Below are 19,453 nucleotides of genomic sequence, written 5' to 3'. Positions count from 1 at the left end.
TTACAACTTTGATATTACCAGGCGCAAACTGATGTGCTACTAGTGGCAACCGTTTGATATGATTTCTGTGATCTATTGACGACATGACTCATGATTAAAAGTACCTTTTTTTTGGTTTCATAAAATGTGTTGTATGTGTAGTACTTGGAAAGTAATTAACATTCTAGCTAGTTAGGCTAGTTTCATTCACTCTGCAATCGGCAGATGCTGTTAAACACGATATGCCGAAGGAGCACATAGATTCCTCCAAGTCGCATGAAATAAGGAAAAATAAGTAAAAGTAGCCGAGAATGTAACGGTAAGCAATCCTCAATGCTTATTATGATGCAAACAATTTTTATTAAAATTATTGAACACTAAAATATGTGTCTGAATAGAATGTTTATAAAAATAATTTAAGTTATAAATGCGTTGTAAAACTCATTTCCCAAGACATTATAAACTGATAAACTAAGGTTGTAAAGATTACCTAACTGAGGCTTTTCAGATTAAGGGTACCAAATGATAAAATTGTTTATACCTAATAGAGTGTTTGATCCAGTAACTCTAACCTTCTTACATATTGATAAAAGATGTGTTAAACTTACAAATTATTAATATTTTTAACATCCACCACAAGGACGCAAGGTCTACGGCTGAGGTCAAAGCTACGAAATGTCTACGCGCTACAACGTCTCCGTAGACGTCGCTACGAAGCGAAAGTCGTTAGTTGAAAATCTCTGCTACAGTAGGTAACAACCTCTCACTAGATAATATGTTTTACAAACATCCACACTCATTTCCCAAACGAAGAAAATTTTACACGATAACTTTTGATAAGTTCATTTATTGAGAGAAACATTTCATTTTTAAAAGTATAATATCTGAGTTTAGCAAATTATTCATAATAAAACTGTAAGTTATAAGGTTTGAACTTTCACATGACCCAAAACAAACGCACCCCAATCACCCGCCAATCAAACAATCGACATGGTACCCACTAATTACATATAACAAGCGCAAATTAATCATCAGACGAGATAAATTAGCGACGCGTGCTCGGTCCGTACCGCGACTATTTCGGTGTGGGCGGGGAATGATTCAGTTCGGGCCAGTCGCGCGCCGACCGCTCACGGGAGAACATAGGCGCACCGCGTACGAGCGTCGAGCAGGGAGTCACCGAGCGCTGTTGCGATGGCGCGATGAAGACAGACAGGCGCGCGGCGTTGTGGGCTCTGCTGTGCCTGTGCTGTGCCGTCCTCGCCGCGCCGCGCCGCCTCTACTGCGACCGCGCCGACGTCGCCTGGCGGGCCTACCGCGCGCCGGCCGCCTTCGAGGCGCGCGTCCAGTCGCTCGCCCGCGACGCCGCCACCGTGCAGATCCGCCGCGTCTTCCGCCACCAGGGCCACTGGCCGCATGAGAACGCCGTGCTGCGCCTCAAGCTGCCGCCCGACCACCTCGACTGCTCCGGCCGCTTCGAGGTGCCGCTCAAGAACCGCCACAACTATATCGTGTTCGCCGAGAGACGGGGCCACTCCGCCGTCGCTCTCGGCCCTCCCATCAAGAGGACCGCCAAGTTGGTTAAGAGGATTCGTGCCGTCTACAAGCCTGGTTACAGTGAGTGAACAGTGTTTTTTTAGGACGTGGTGTGATGCGAGCCGCGGTCACATGGAACTTGAGGACACGTACGTAAGGTATCACTGAAAACAATTTATAACTACATGTTTGATTAAACGTTCTGTCAAATTCCATGTGATCATGCATGCTTTAGTCATAAGTCGTATCGATAGAAAATATAATTAGCTTCACATAGAACTTTATACAAATAATACGGCCAGCAAATATGCGATGACAGCAGGTGTATCGTACAAACAAGTAGCCATTATGAGTCCATTTTTGGCTCCGTAGTGAATAGTGGTCGGCTAGTCCGCTGCAAAACATACTAAGCGCATGCCTCTTACTCGTACAAAGCCGGACCTCATTTATGCACCCTTCATAAACGGTCAGGTGGATAGGAAACAGATAATACGAGCTAAATTTAAACACAACTCACATCATTAATATAGAAACAAAAAAATATTGTGAAACACTATCTTCCAGTTCATAATAAAATTGTTTTCTTGACTAATCCTTGACACATTTTGTTTATGAAATTAAAAAAGAAAAATAAAAAGTTTGAAGAAATTACGAAATGGAAGTGCAATTAATTTTAAAATAGAGCAGTAAAGCGGTCATTTAGGTAAATAGTCCGATCAGAGATTAAAAATTCAAAACATCATTAAACAAAAGTAAATAATAGGTACACCTATATCGCTCACAAGTCTTGCAATGTTATCGTATGAGGACGTGTCTCTTGCGTTGCATTTTCATCATTCGCATCTTTTCGCACCGACTGTCAATTAATAGGTTCCAGAAAATCTTCAATTTAACTGTCAGCAATGTAATAATTGGCCTCATTTGGTAGATTTATGTTAAATTTGAATTAATTAGCTTATCCACGTGGTGTGAGCAATGTGATAGGTACATATTTAAATAAAAAATCTTTACTCTAAACTACTCTCTAAACTACGCAATTTATGATAACAAATATTGCCAAATTAATTGGTCTTATTCTAACAATGCAAGTTATAACATTAATCCATTTATTCTTATCTCGTAACCTTACCATTAAAAAAAAAACAAATAAATAAATGATGTGAATGTTATAATAATCTAGTAGGAAAATGTAATAAGTAAGTCAACTGATAACGTATTTACACTTTAAATTGGGTTACAATATTGCCATTCATTAAATAGGTTGTTGTAAATATTTTTGCGAACCCAAGGACTCTACCCTGGAAAATATGGTCCTTTTATCTCAGACTGATAATGACACAAAACAGTCTGCTTACACGGTAGTGTAAAAAGACCGTAAAGATATAAATCCAATAATGATAAAGTGATGATCTGTTGCGCGCGACTCAATGGGTGACGTCATCGCACGCTCTAGTTCGAACATGTCGTTGCCAGTTGCGATATCTTACGTGAACTCTTGGCTACTGAACTGTCAAAACATTGGGTTCACACCTGGTTCATGTCAAAAATAAGCAGACTTCTCATATTCTATAATATTGTCTACAGTATTCCATAAGAAGTACAAACGGAAGACTTATTTCCTTATCGACTCTACTAATCTAAAAGAGCTTAAATCAAAAGACTATTTACAAATAACGTTTATGAAACTTTACAGCAAGGGGTTAAAAAAGCTATTATAAAAAAATCTTTGTCATCGTATGCAAACTGCAAAAAAAATATAAAGATTAAATAAAACTCGATTAATTATGATTATCTACTGAGTAGGATCACTTTCAAAGCTTATCTGGGTATTATTCAATTTTACCAAAAGTTTGTGATATCGTTACTTCGGCTTGCATTACGACGGTCTTTAAGTTCACATTCCGTAAAATAAATTAAACCACGCCCATAATTATTTTGGCAAATTGCACCTGTCTCCTCGCAAACAAATGACACACATTTGTATCGTAAAAGAATATCGCGACGATAATTGAATTTAAACTTCATAAAATTAAGCAAAGGTTCTTTAATCTGGGCTTATCGGAAAGTAATTTATTTTAAGCGACCTATGGCAAATACACGTAATATGTCAAAGTCAACGATTCATCAATCTTTTAATTATTTTCAAAAAACTGTTATTAAAAAATATTAATGCCCATAGTTTTGAGTCAGTACTTGTTTCATTCTGGGATATAATTCTATCAGTAGTTATGGCAAACTCTACGTTTACTCTACACTCATCCGATGAAGTGCTCAAGATTTTTGGTCCTTCCATCCGTAAGTGCATGCGAGCCTCACTACTATTCCACGCTTACCGGACATGTCTGAACATCAGTATCCTCATTAGTACTCCTCAATATCATAACACCAGACTTCACCTTTACTCTTGAACGTAAAACGTGGTTACTGTTTACTCGTCCGCACGTTGTTTAGCCAAAATGTTTACCTTTCGTGGATCCTTCGTTTTTTTCCTTTGTTAATTTCGGGTGCGATTGTAAATCTTTACGGCAAGTGTTTGAGATGTTGTCTACTGGTCTATACGCGCAACGTGTCTGGTTTACGTGAATATTCGTGTAGTTTGAATGATGAGAGTGACGTAGGCACTGAAATAGGTTGTTTTATTTTCGAAATAGGTTTATCTTTTGTAGTTTTTTTTAACGTTCTTACTAGGCTCGTGCCAATTAGACATATTCACTACCTTTGTTATTAGAATGTCAAATATACATCTGCATCTTATAGGAATGCTTAAAACCAGCATGCGATACAGCTAAGTCACAAATGAAAGCTCTGTATATCTTCTTGTCTAAATAATCTTCAGTCTCTAAACTATTTTAACTTTAGACGCTTCGCTATCAAACTTTTGGTCCTTTGGTACACGAGGTTGAGAAAAAAATAATTCAGTAGCTTTCTACCGAAGCAATGAGAAATCAAACATGTAAACCAGTGTAAATACAGTCAAATTAACGCTAAAACTTTTTGGTCTTAGTACTAGCACTGTTAACATGCCGTTCCGCCCTGCCACACCTCTATTACCGCGTCTCACTCCGCTGGCTTTACTGTCCTATTATATATTAACATACGTAAAATTATTATATTTTATGATGTACGCTATCTTTATAAGACTGTGTACTCGTTAGTGATATTATGGGGTTATTGTGCATGTTTAATGGATATATTTAACGTAGATACTAACTGCATACATTTCTCTGAAGATTATTTACTTTATAAAAAAATGTTTAAATAAAGTCCCGATTTGTTAAAGCTTGCATTTGGATCATCTTTGTATCGTCATTTTGATCGAAAAAGGGCCATCTTTTATAGGCACACATATAATATTTATTTAAATCACAATGGACCCTATAAACTTTCCCATAATTATTAATCAATTTCTAAAAACTATGATAATACTTTGTTCTGAGCTAAAAGTATTTTCTCATACATTGAGCCTGATAAGACGTCATTTGAGCAAAAAGTCAAATTAAAATTAATTACATAAACATTATTTTTAATTCGAAGTCCGTCATTGCATAATGTGGTTAAACTTTTGTGTAAGTACTTGTTGGTATTTGATGCTCATTTTTTTACTTGTGCATTCGTTAAGAACGTTTAAGCTCAACGTTACAATAAAATCGCCGAATGGTTATTATGTAATAAGATATTCATATTTAATCACTAAGTACATAAACATATTTTTTTTAAGAAAAGATATTGCGATGAAAATTAAAAAGAAAAGCATATTAACCTGGAAAATACAGGTAATTTATGGTGCGCTGCATATTTTAAATTAATTTAAAAAAATTGTTAATCGCTTATTCTAAAATTCCTTCAAATACATACATTCTTCAACCACATCTATGTACCTCCACAGCTCGAATTTCATAACACATGAACAAAATATGACTTCCATTTAACTCACCTTTAAATATCAAAGAAAAGTAGAGTTTATGTGAGGTCAGACACAACTCTATCGCGTGCGTCGCTTACAACTTACCTCCGAAATTACTAAGCTATCAGTTTCCGCCGCGCGCTGACCCTAAGTGCATAATTAAGGGTAAGCCTGCTGCAACTCTTTAACCTTTAAAATGGAGATAAGAAATTGAGCTTGACACGTGACATCGATCAATAATTGTCTTTAAAACAATACCGGTTTGTCTGCGTGTGCGTTCGTGCTTTTTTAATGATTGAAGGGAATTTATACAATAGTGCCTATATTCATTAAACGTTTAGTAAAAATAACTGTTGATCGATTTGTTTTGACTTTTTCTATTTACTGACCCGGCAATATTCTATCGTATCTATACATATAATAAAATTGTAGAAAAGTGAAAACTGTACATTGAATATTTTTAAAAAAGAATAATTGCAGGGTGGTCTGCGAACGATTCCGATGCCGAAAATATGATTTTTAGAATTTTTGTCTGTTTGTCTGTTTGTCTGTATGTATGTCCGGAAAGATCTCGGAAAGTACTGGATAGATTTGATTCATATTTTCAGAGAATATCAACAAGAGGTCCGGTCAACATACTTTTTACTTATTATCTCGCTTTTCGTTACAGGGGGTGAGCAGGAGCCTTTTATATCTATACACAAATATCAAATTATCTCATAAACTACTGAATATATTTCGTTCAAATTTTGCATAAACCTTATCGTACACATGATACAACAAATATACAAAAACCATAACGCTACTATGCAGGGGGCATGAGCAGTAAAGTTTTAAATTTTTGGACTCACCCGTAACATCGTGTAATACAATTATGAGGTGTATTTTCACCCCATTGAGTAGTAGGCAGCACGGTCATCAATTTACTCAAAAACATCACGCTATTTATCTTAAGACTTTTGGCAGAGCAATAATATATTTTTTCGAAAGTAAATCATTGTCACAAAATCAGTCATTTTATTCTCTTTCAAGTCTAATGTAGACCTAGCGCGACAATAATTAAAATAAAAGAAAAATAAACTATTAATACTTTTATTATTATTATTTTGATGCAAATGTTACTTCGTAATCGGTACATTCTTGAAACAAAGGAACTTAAATTATTTTTATTTTTATTGGTGTACTAAAATTACTCAAGTTCAAATGTGGAATGGCGTAATATGATTTTGTGTTTATTTACGATAGGTGTATCTACCTATGCTAGCTCGGTAATGTTGGCGATGCTACCTCAAGATAAAAGAATTCGTAGTGACACTCAACTCAAAGTTGCATGTAGTTCACATTGATCTCATCTATAATTGTGCATAACAATAAATTACTGAACGACACAGTTAATTATATTACCTTGGTTCATCTGTAACAACTAGCAACAAAAATATAAACTTTCAAACAAAAAAAAGCCTTTCAAACAATGAAATAATGTTTTCTTAAATTTGCGTTTTACATTACATAGGCCAAAAGTATTTCGGATAGAAAAGCCCAGAAAACTTGCATAAAAACTTCATAATAGGTATGCAATGTGAAAGATCTGTACGACCAAAGCTATCAATGAATAGAGTAATGTCTACTGATTACTGGGATTTTTCAATATTTTAACGATTTGATTGGTCTACATCCGCCATTACAGAGACCGCACACGTGGCCCTTCCAAAGATTCCTTTAACAATTTATTGTAATCTCTACTTATTTAAAATTTTCTTCTTTCGTAGCCTGGTAAAAACAGGGGAAGGAACGAGACTGAATGAGTTTCTGAGATCCCAAAGCTAAGCCGACGAGGATTAGGAACATATTTTTGGAAATTTCTCCAATAAGGCTGATAATAGCGTGTAGCTATCAGCACTTACATCCGTCACACAATGTCTGGAAAATTCATGTTGGCTGTCGGTATCGACAGTGTAACCTCATAACCAACCTCATGTAGTCTTTATTTAAATTCCATTTATGCAGTAGGGATGACGGTATTTTACTTCAATGATCGTCAGGTAGGTTAACGAATAAAATACGTATTTTTTCTTTGTAAATTGGTACAGTAAATAGAACTCATGCGCATGAAGTCACTTTTATGTTCATATTTTGCTTTGTCATAACATCACAAATTAGACATATCCTATACTTTAGATTTTTGTCATTGTCAATTTTAAAAAAGGGGTGTCTGATATATTTTTTTCACGCTATTTATTTATCAGCAATTTAAAGGCAAATCATGATCAAAACACCAGGGGGCCAAGATAACACGTTTACCAACTTTTTTATTTTGGAAATATTCCAAATGCTTGTGAGGAAGATCAGTTTTAATATTAAGAGGACAATCAAACATAACGTGTTTCAGGAAAGCGTTTATCTGGGCGCAATTTTGCAAAATCTTATATCTTATGACACTATGTAACTAACATCCACAGTTACCGAGCCCGACTCTCACTTCACCAGCTCCGTCCACAAAAATAATTTGACATCTTATTTATATCGTCAGAAAACATCGTGTGTGAAAATAACAACTGTCTGGCTATCACTGTTCCTGAGAAACAGGCAGGTGACAGACAGACGAACGGACACCGGGGCCTCAGTAATATGGTTCTGGTTTACCTCTTTGGTTACAGTACAATAATAATTTTATGCTACCTCATAATCACTGTCATAATCCGTCTAGCAATTTCAGGTGTAGGCCGTCCCAATAACAGACGTGCTCGAAAATCATAACCAATTAGAAAATGGAAACCCTCAACTTTACCCAAAAGTAAAACATTTTTAGCAGAAGTGCTAAGACTGATGCAAGTATGAAAAAATAACCTTCTGTTATTTTTTCATACTTGCATCCCCCCCCCCCCCCATTTTTAAACGGCTCGATTTGTCAAACATGTCTTAACGAAAACTCGCACATAATTTACGTTTAAATTAAAATTGTACAATTCGTTCGGAAGCTATGATGTCGCAGACAGACAGACAGGCAGGCAGATATGTCAAAGTTATAAGCCCCTCTTTTTGGGATTAATTAAGAAAAAGTCATTAAAACAGCTGTGAAATATTTGACACCAGGATAGTATCGTAAACGATGAAATGTGTTTGATTCAAACATTTGATAGTCTTTGGGCCGCTCAAGATTCATTATAATTTAGGAAAAAAAGCAAGCTTAAAATGTAAAAAGAAGTGTTTCATTTTCAATATTGCATTACATTTTTATGATGATCGTTATTATTAAACTTCATAGTTGTTCACATCTTGAAAATCACGCAGACAAAGTCGCGGGCAACAGCTAGTGAAAATATAAAAGTACCTATAGTTGTGCGTTCAATTATTCAAAAATAAATAAATTAACTATTTACTAATTTTACACATACAAAATAGTTTACTTACAGATACTACAAAAGTGAATAAAAACAAGATGTGATAATACTCGTTGGAGGTTGCTGCAACTACGCGTATTTGGCTATTTGTTCGCTGACATCAATCTTGTCTAATGTGATTAAACGCTTACAAACCATCTAAAAAGTTTAGATAGCTAGAATACAGATTACTGCACCGATCAATCCATTAACTGTGCTAAATATCGATACTCGTACTTATAGGGTGACCACAATAATTACAGAAAAGCTAGGATATTCGTTTTATTCAACATTATATCTTAATAGCAACATTTGTACATTAATTTTTGAAGCACTAAAATTATCTTAAATCATATTCTTAATGACCCAAAATGTATGCATTTATTTTATTAAGTGCTTTGCAGTCTGAATTTATTTTATTTAAGTATTATGAATTAAGTAAAAATAGTATTTAATATAACTTTATCATTTATGAAAGTAATTAATTTCAATTAAAACTTTTATGTTTTTTTTGGGTATGTCGTTAATCATTACATTAATTCCTATCAAAAACTGCAAAGATTGTATCAACAATAGTGGATTTTAGTGGATGGGCCCCATGACACGAGAGCCGCATTGACAATGGTGTCGATCGATCTATGGGCACGGTGGCCTCGCAATTAACGCGTATATCCGTACCCGCCCTATTGGCCTAGGGCTACCACCAAAATTTAAATAAAATAAAATAAATTCCAAAAAATTACGTAACTTTAACTTAACCACGTTGCTTGTAGCTGTTTGTTTTTATATTTAAATGTTGTTAGGTATTAAACGTTTTTGATCGTGCGAAAGATAGCCTAATAGGTTTCTTTTAATTAACCACTTAGTTTATTCAGTTAATTAATTTGACTTTGATAATGTTATTTTGCTTAAATTTACTAAATAGATAACAGATAAAAGTTTGTATAATTAGTGACGTTAAAGGTGATTTTTTGATATTTATACTTTGAAATTGAGGGAGATATAAATGGTGATTTCAACATAAATTTTAAAAACTGCAACAAAAACACAGGACAAAATCCATTGAAGCACGAATAGCTGGCATCCCTACCGGCCGGTCACATTAATTGTGTGTCATTGGTTGCTAAACCCACGTAATGAACAACTGTAATGAAAATGCATCAGATACGATAAAGTTGAGAAGTCCAAGCGAACATAATGTAATCGTAACGAGGTGCGATCGTAAAGTCATTTTTGAAAAGGTCGATTGGTTTGCACGCTGTCCACTCGACTATAACGAACGAATTAATGCAGTCATTGAATTTAGTTGAAATTAACTCTTAGTTTATCGGAACTACTGGTTTTTAATTACATAGTTGATACTGTTTACATACTACACTTGAAGACAACTTTTTTAACTCGTAGTAAGTGAAGTCTTCATGTGTTCGCTTTTGAATGTTTTATTTTGCAGAACTTGACTTTAAAGTGATATTGGTAACAATTTAAGCCATCACGATATAGCTTTACCACAGGTAAGACGTTACTATATTTTCACCGTAAGTCCAATATGAACTACAAAATTTTAAAGAGAAACGGAAAGCGAAATTCTCGTATTTTCATTAACTTTAACTAGCCTAACGTTGGAGGAATATTAAATAGTTTAAGGCGCCTTGTCAAAGCTATGTGAGTAATAACAAGTCGGTTTTAGCACCCGTTGCGAATGCCGCGGGGTTGTCGGCCCTAAGATTTCGCATACCCGTAATCAATTTGTTTCAGCCGACTCTTATGACTTCAAGCAGGTAATGTTCGTTTTCTTTGTACAGAAAGACATGCCTGTTCCAGAAGTTTCTCCAGACACTATATGTTAAGCGATATTACCCTTCTTGCCATTACCATACCGTTTACTGAAGCCATCAATGTTGGTCCGCTGTGAAGTTAGTGGATGATAAGACATCCACCATATGTTAGTCTGATGCCTTGGGCTAATGATATTTGTCAAAATTATCTAAAAAATCATTAATGTAAACGATTTTTCATTTCGCCTGAGAATAGTACAGAGCAGTATTTATTACTTTCTTATGGTAAAACTTTATATAACAATGAAGGTATTTAAAACCATAGTGTTATTAGATTCGTTTCTTAAAAGTAAGGGGCCGAATTTAAAAGTTTTATACTACTGCTATGCACTAGTTATCCCGAAACACGGCGTCTCTACTTCCCATCGAAAACGAACCATTTATTTTTAAAATGCAATCACGTTTTATATCCCTACGGACAAGAGATGAAAGACAAGAAAATATTCATTCGCTTTAGTATTTTGTGAAACCAGACCGATATATCCAAATTGTGGAATTTTTATATGTCACGTTACGTCGCTTAGGTATTTCTGTGGTTCCAATTAGACGGCGCGTCGTCTGCGGCTGCTTGCCGCTTCTATTTTGTTTTTAAGACTCGTGTGTGACGTCCGCTTTTAAGAGGTCAATATATTAAGAACAGTTGAATTGCAAAATGTAATAAATAGTACCTGCGATGGTTGATTATGTGAACAGCTGCTCGACACAGCTCAGAGATAGTCGTATTTGTAAAGTTTAAAATATTGTTATTAAACATGGAGAACAGTTGACTTGTTTATTTACTGGCTTCATTGCTGTTTATTTAGTGTCTTGTTTAACTATTGAAAATTCTATACTTTTCTTAGGGCAATTTGGATAACACTTACAGGTATGAGCACACAGATAAGTCGTAGCAGGTTGAAAAGTTTTTATCAGGTTTTGTTTATTGAAGGCTTTATCTATTCAACCAAATTTTTGGCGCAGACTATACAATAACTATATTGGTGCCTAATACCAATAGGGCTTAATGGAATTGACTGACATGCGTACAACCTAACATTGAATCATGACAGCTGCAATTTGAAATTAGGAGTCGGTAATAAAATATTATTGGTGAACACAGAACTTAGTATCCTGAAGACAATTCCTATAAATCTCTTATTGCCAAATGACAATTTTAATGCATTGCATTAGAATATAGCTGGTATAGTGAAATATAGCTAAATAGCCTTTTTTATCGAATTATTGACTGCATAATCACCCATTTCGTAAGTGCTTTTGATGATTATTTCTGATATACAAGTATTCAGCAATTTTGTTTTATAAATTACATAAAGTGCAATACAAATAGTTTTGTTTAGGTCACTGGTCCTCGCATACCAGGCTTAGTAAGACAACTGAATAATTGTCCTGGGAGACGTTTTTTCGTCCAATTTACCCATTAACTTCAATTGACAGGTCTAACTGTGGTATTTATTATCTATGTCTCAATTCTGTCTGCTAAAAGTTAGGCAATCCTGAAATGTAACGCAATGGGTAGAAGAGATAATGATGAAGTTTTATTAAAATTACATTTAAGTATTGTAATCTTGTAAGATCAATATAATGTACATTATTTACAAATTAAATGCTTGCCTTAGAAATTCATTTGTGACTTCAGTCTACAGTCTAGTAAAATGATTTTAATTGATAAACTGGAATCAAATTAAGTAGTATCCTATAAGATTGAAATTAATATCTTTTGGTCATGGAAATCGTGGGGTCGGGGAAAAAAGGTGTTCCTTACATATCCTGAATTTAAAAGTGCATTTAATTCGGGATCTGTTGATTCAGAGAATACGTTGTGGATTAATGTAGAGTACTTTCTTGAGTCACGTTTATAAAACCCAATATAGCTTGAAGTTACATTTTCCTCAACAAACCTAAGGAATCAGTCCATCAAGTCCAGTGAACATTTGATAACGCTCGCCTGGCCGCATAATAATCGTTATCATCGAATAAGGCGACATTGCCGAGCCCGCTTTTTGCCAAGCTCGTCTGCCACACATACTGGCGCGGTCGAGGCCCGTTACTGCTCGCTTTCTGCTGCTATAGGATTGTACCCCGGATTCACTTGCTCGCAGATACGACACGATATTGCGTTGATATACATTTCAATATATGGCAAAGGTTCCTGTATTTGTGTAGGTTATAAAATAACAATTAATTTATAATGCGGTTTTTTCAATGTCAACATCGTAAGAATCTTTCAACAAACGTGGAGATAACTACAATCTTCTGTTTAAAACCTATCTTCTGATTTACCATGACGCCATATATTCTAAGATTGTTGCCACAAACTACCGATTTGGTATAGGCTCCGGGCCATTGTCCACTTGCCAGTAAACACCATCTGAGGAAAACGCTAACGTACACATTGAATTAACAAAGCGATTCCTTGATACTGAAATTTCTGTACTAGACTTATTGTTATAAAATTAACTGGTCTATCGGAATACGCAAAGAATTTTATATCAATGCTGTTGGCACTAAGAACTAATTAGAGAACCAATGAAATTTTCCTACAATTTTCTCCTCATGTCGGATTTCTGTTTATGTAAACATGGTCCACACTGTTAGCAACACAGTTTTGCACGCGTAAACAAAAATTCATAACATTTTCAAACCAAACAATGTTTGCGACAAGAGAAGCTTTTCCTACTCTTGATCGGAATGCTAACAAAAGTTTGATTAGATTAAAAATCCAAACAGATTATTCAATTTTGTGCTTGATTGACAGAGTGGAATGAATTTTTTTAGACTTTATGAGTTGGGCATTCTTAATCGTTGTAAACATAGAAATTCCTAAGCGATGTCTAATACCAAACACTTTCGTTGAGGAATTTGTCTATAAAAAAATCGACTTGATTTAAGATTTAGAATATTGAAACCGTTAATTTTTTTAATTGTGTCTTCTATATTGAATGATTGTGAAGCCCACTGCGACACAAGAAATATTACTTAGGGCGTCGCTTATTTTTTAATTTCGCAACTCGTCGCCCGCCGTTTAAAAATGGATGGTCCTTTCCGAAAATTGACAGAAAAAAACCAGACAATAAGCTTAACTTTACAAGTAAATCATAAAAATAAGCATGTAAACGGCATCTACATGTATTAATGCATGGTGTGAAAAGTAACCGAAGTATCGGCTTGTTTGATAGATATCTCAATCGCATTGCAATTAGACGAAAACGCAACTTTATCTAGACGAGTACCTTACAACACTCCAAAATAGATGTTCCTTAAATAAATAAGACGCGATTAACGAGGTCAATAGGATTGTACGGAGCTGGTGATGTATACATTGAATTCACCTTTATGTTACCAAAACAGACACTTTCATGTGCTTATTATTTTATATTGAACAGGCGTACGAAATTCTGGATAGATGAGGTTAAGTGGGGTTTTCTAAGAGTGTTACTGAGTGAATATGATTAATTGGATTTTCTTTGATCTAGGATAATTTCATCAATTAATCAGAGCGCCCTATAAAACTATAATTAGGTGGGATAATTGCACATGCCTAATCTACCTCGAAATATTGCAGAGAGCGTGGCAACAAATCATTCGCGACTATAATCTTAGATTGCGTTTATTTATTTTCAATGGCATGACTCAGTACGTACTTAAAATCTTGATCAACATGAATTAAATAGAATTGGGATGAGTCGATAGTAATGTGTCCAATGACATAATTTTTTGACAGACGTGTTGCTATGGCATTTTAAAGTCGATTCTTCTGGCAGTAGCAGTAGGAAGCGGAGGAGGGTGGGCGGTTTGGGCGCTTGATTTTGTTTATTGTTTTTAAAAAGAACTGTGTTTTTAGGCCAGTTTTTTTATTGGTCCAAGTGTAACTGTATACGAAGAGATGATATTTGTTTTCTAAGATTAAATCACTGATTTATATTTATCTTACAATGGTTATTTTGCAAGAAAAACAAATAAGATCAAAATCATATTAGTTGATATAACAAAAGTCTATTTTCAAGTCACTTAAAGATTAGACTAAGAAGCTTCCTACACTTCCGTACCTACTAATATTCTAAATATTAAGAATCTCTTTAGGAAGACCTATGCTTTAGTTGTCTGCTATATTTGAGATCCTTGTTATCATCTATCACCTTTTAATTTCATTATAACGCCACCAAATCGACGCATCTATTTTTTTTCCTTATTGTCGAAAAGGAAGCGAGCCGTTGAGTGATATGCGACATGTGACGGCCCACTATAACCTAAAGGACATAAATATCGTAGTACATTGTAAAGAAAAATTATCTTTATGATTTAGTGAAGAAGGTCGGTATTGCAGCACACGTGGTAGCGAGAGCACGGTCTCTGAACTCCTAAAATAATATTCACTTCGAACCACTCACATGTTACGCAACACGCGTTATAATTAAAGCTAGGACGAAGTTTTAAGGCAAAGTTAACGCGAATCGACCGTTTGATCATTTATCTTTAAGGTGGGCCTTAAATAGGAGATATTGAAAGAATTGTAGTACTTCGAATTTGGAAAGATCCCTTCAAATAAATTTTCAGACAAATGGTCGGCAGCAAACCATGGAGTCACTGCAAAATTATTTTCATTTGGTCATAAAGATAAGCATAATAGTATTGTAGTAGATAACTAGTAGCAATGGCTATTGTGTATCTGTAGTCATACTTCAACAAGTAACTCACAAGACTCAGAACACATAATGATTGATATTTACATGTCGATCGTAAATTGATAAAAAATATTACAAACCTACCTAGTCTTATTCATCTCTTGTTATAAAAAGGGATTCAAAACTAAATCCTGCATGCCGTATGAGTTTAAGCATTCGTTCTTTGCTATACATTTATTTAAGTGTCACTTACACTTGTCTGAGTCCTACTTTAGAAATATGGGGTGTAGTGCGGTAATAATTTCCATTAAGGATAGCCGTAGCTTAAGTATGCGCTAGATTTTTTCTTTCAATCCAAATTCAGTATTGTAAACACAATTAGTTTCCGCAAATATCCATATTCAATAATATATAAACAAGCGACTCACGTACAGACAGATCGTAAGATCAGACGGGCGCCATACCTTAACGGGACCAGGGTTTTTCTAACGATTCGAAAATTAATGTCTTCACCTTAGTTGTAACATAGAATACATGGCTTATGTTACATAAAAGGCACTATTTGTTATTTATTTATGCGCTATTTTAACGGAACGTCAATTTTTGATTAAGGGTCAAAATCTGCAGCTTATACAATAACCAATAACTATTAAATTACTTTTTGATTTGAAGTTTAATTTAGAAATTAAAATAAAGATTTTTAGTGCTTTATTTAAATAAATAATCATCCTTTTAGTGGAACTATCAGACATTCAAAAATATAAAAAGGAATCTAGACCTGGAAACAGACGTTAATTTGAAGCACATAAAACTCTTGATATTATTCGTACGTCCATACATCGTGTCCAGTTAAATTCAAGGGGTACAGTAATACGGCGGACATCAGTGGCCACCCGCGTACAATAATGAGCGCCCGCGCACCTGTACGCGCACGTAATCGACTTCGGTAAACATCGGGTAGCGTCGTGTTTAGTTATTATGTCATTTATTATACCGATGTCGCCGTCTCTTTCCTTGCATTTATTTTAGGCTTTTTGACAACTTATGTTTGAGAGATGAACGTGGAGGTGTTGATTCAGTTTGACTTTTATTTCACAGTTCTGTTTAGCTTACATATTTTAATATTTTTATTCGTTTTCAACAATTTCTTTACTTTCAAATGAAAAGAAATATCATTAGATATAATCGTATTTTTGGTTTTTAGTGCACTTTGCCAGCAAGCGTGAAGAAAAAGATACCTTACCTGATAAAAAAAAAACTCTTTTATTCTATTCAAGTGTAATTGCGATAATCAACAAACCAGAAATTAGAATAAGACTAACTAAAATAAATAAAACACATCCAGCGTGCAACTCTGTTTAATGTAAAATTGTGCAATGAAGAAAAGGAATAAATCTTCTAGCAGACCGTTTTGTAAGCACTTGCATCAAATTTATGGGAAATTGAAACGTCCATAATAAATCGGGTGCACTTTTTCTTTATAATGATGTCGAACGATCTTATACTCGACATATTGCGTAATCGCTGACCGGGTTGTAGCTCGTTTCGGTAAAATTTACCACGTGCAAATGTCGAGGGCAATTGTAGTGACTACAAGGTGTAAGCAGAAAGCGGTACACTTTATCATGATAAAAGAAAATTTTATTGAAGGATGTGGTATTCTTCAAATAGCGTGTTAGTAATGCACGTTAAGGGTCTAAAAATATAAACAGTCCGGGCTACTGATATATTGACTAATTAATTAACTTTGATAAAAAGAAAATGGATAATATTAAATTCAAGTTAGTAGTGGTTTAACAACCTACCATTTTCCTTTAGAGTGACAGGAAGGACCAGATCTATGTTCTGCTGGTGGAGAATAACGTACAAATGAAAATAAACAAATTAATCTTCCCAGGTTAAACGCCATCGGCACATAACTTAAATTTAAAATTAAAGTGGTCGAATCATATGACATTTAGAATTAATTGCAGGGCGCGCCGAACTGGTGAAAATGTCGACCGAAATGATAAAATGTCGACGAAAGTGCAATCTTTTTGTAATTAGGGGGTACTTGAAAGTTAAAATAGACCCGACGTAGGTAAACCATAACATTAAGTCGATATTTGCCGATTGACATTACAAAGGGATTCGAAAAAAGAACATTTTTAGTTTGATGAAATTATATGATGCAAAACAGTAAGGTCAGCTAGTATGTACCCATAATTTGATTCTACCAAGGTAATAATGCATGGCACCGTAACCGAGCAATGGGATCTATAACAACTGACACAACTAAAGTAACAAAACGTCAAACAACATTATAATTAGTCAGGGCATTTGTCTTAATCGTAATCGACCGGTTTCAGATACCTCGTTTAAATATGATACATATTTAATTACTCCATTAAAACGTGGTGTTATCATTCCATCTGGTATCACTCAAGCAACTAGGCTATTTGATATAAATGCCCATTTAAAGGCTTTACTTCAATGATAACAGACAGGAGATTAATTTGAAATATTGCCACCTAATTGAGTTGCCTTGTTTTTGCCGATCGGATTACATTTAATAGAATTCTTTTTGCCCTTTTATATCGACCGATTCTAAGGTAATTGCAGTATTAGAATTTTCTTGGAATAAATTGTAAAAAGTTCCGAACAATTTATGCCACAAACCTGACTAGTAAAGCACACATTGATAAATGTGATTAATCTTAGGTGTTAGATTTAGGTGCTCGTTAAATATAGTGCCTATTCAGAACGAGAAGTCAGCTTCATATGATTGACATCCATCACTAAACCGAACATAAATAAAGCATGCTCGTTAGTCAATCAGAAACACTAGCTACAATAAACCTCACAGATCAAACGAGTGCGGTAACATTAAGCCGCAAACTTCTTAGGAAACTTCAAGTACGTAAATGCACATTGGGAGTAGTGTACACGGTAAGTAGTAGGTCCAGTGTTAGACGAGGGCTCGTTGCTAACGCGCGTCACATAGTCTGGCCACCGCCTAATATGTATGGTCGACCTCGGTCGCCTGCTGCTGTGGTGCGAGTTGATGGCGATGTGGTGTGGCATTTGTTTTAATTTTATACATATAAAATCCACATCTAATATAGGTACCTGAATTAAGTATCAAACTAGATAATAATTTAGAAAATTTTAGAATGGTTAATTTACATTCAGTGTAGGTACCTACATGCAGTGGATTAACTTATGTCAGTTATTGAAAAACTAAAAATATTTTTTCGAACTTGCCAGTAAACTTTTAAATTTATTCAGACTTAAGCTTTGCGAATCTTGTCTACAAATTCATCAAGTCATAAATTAGACCACGCTAGACCCCTTCACTTAGACCACAGCCAGCCGTCCTAATCAATCTATCGTTTATAGAGTTACAAGCTGGCATTAACACATTAATCTTATATATAAATGAGTACCGTTTATTTGTCATTGCTGACTGATCTTACCGGCGTTATGACGTGTATTTATTTTTCATTGATTGACAGTAAATATTATTTGGATAGATTGAGCTCTTAGATCATTGAATGCTTTATGTCAATGGCTCAATTGAGCCACTGGACTGTTGAGCCATCAGTAAAGTATTTATCATGTAAGCATTATGAATAAGCTTTTCGGTGCTAAGTGTTATTTCTGATGAATATCTTTAAATCTACTTAAATGCCTTCATTTTCTTTACGCGGCTTAAATTTTGGTCTATGTAAGCTGTTAGCAGCACCTATTGATTTAAATACAGATTATGATTTATATCATTCTAAATATATACAATCAATAATTCTCGCAGTGACGCCATTAATTTGGCAATTTATTACTGCAACCCATTTTCTGTCGACGTCAAACAGTAAGCAGATAATACCTACATACTCCGAATTCCTTCCAAACCACGATCACATCGTTATAAATAATTGCTCAGATTCTAAGATTGAGTGGATCAACTATTTTCATTCCGTTTTCAGTTTTGCATACTGAGAACAAAAATGTAAGACACGATTACTCCAGCAGTTGTAAGGTTTTAGAATACAAGTTGATAAAACAGAAGTCATCTTTAGAATACTTTCTGATGAAACCAGCAACATTCTTATTCTTTGTTTCTACGTAGATGGTGGTGAGAAAACATTAGCAACATTGAGTCTAAAGGAACACTGGGATAGCTTCCAAGGGTCGATCTATATGAGAAATCAATAAATAAAC

At 34.8% G+C, this 19,453-nt stretch overlaps 1 protein-coding gene across 2 annotated transcripts in view; it reads left to right on the top strand.

Moving 5' to 3' along the window:
- The first annotated feature begins 502 nt into the window (after positions 1 to 502).
- The window catches only part of LOC113502293 (protein vein), a 55,539-nt gene continuing 36,588 nt past the window's right edge, over positions 503 to 19,453 (top strand). Inside the window, exon 1 of one of the 2 annotated variants that reach the window (XM_026883805.1) lies at positions 503 to 1,596. In XM_026883805.1, coding sequence (XP_026739606.1) covers positions 1,182 to 1,596 — 415 coding nt within the window. In that variant the 5' untranslated portion in view covers positions 503 to 1,181. The remainder of the gene's footprint in view (positions 1,597 to 19,453) is intronic. The other variant, XM_026883804.1, reaches the window with a different exon arrangement.

Source organism: Trichoplusia ni, chromosome 17 (genome assembly GCF_003590095.1).
Source record: "Trichoplusia ni isolate ovarian cell line Hi5 chromosome 17, tn1, whole genome shotgun sequence".
NCBI lineage: Eukaryota > Metazoa > Arthropoda > Insecta > Lepidoptera > Noctuidae > Trichoplusia > Trichoplusia ni.
Note: the sequence above shows the minus strand (reverse complement) of the source record. Positions and strands in the feature narration are given on the sequence as shown.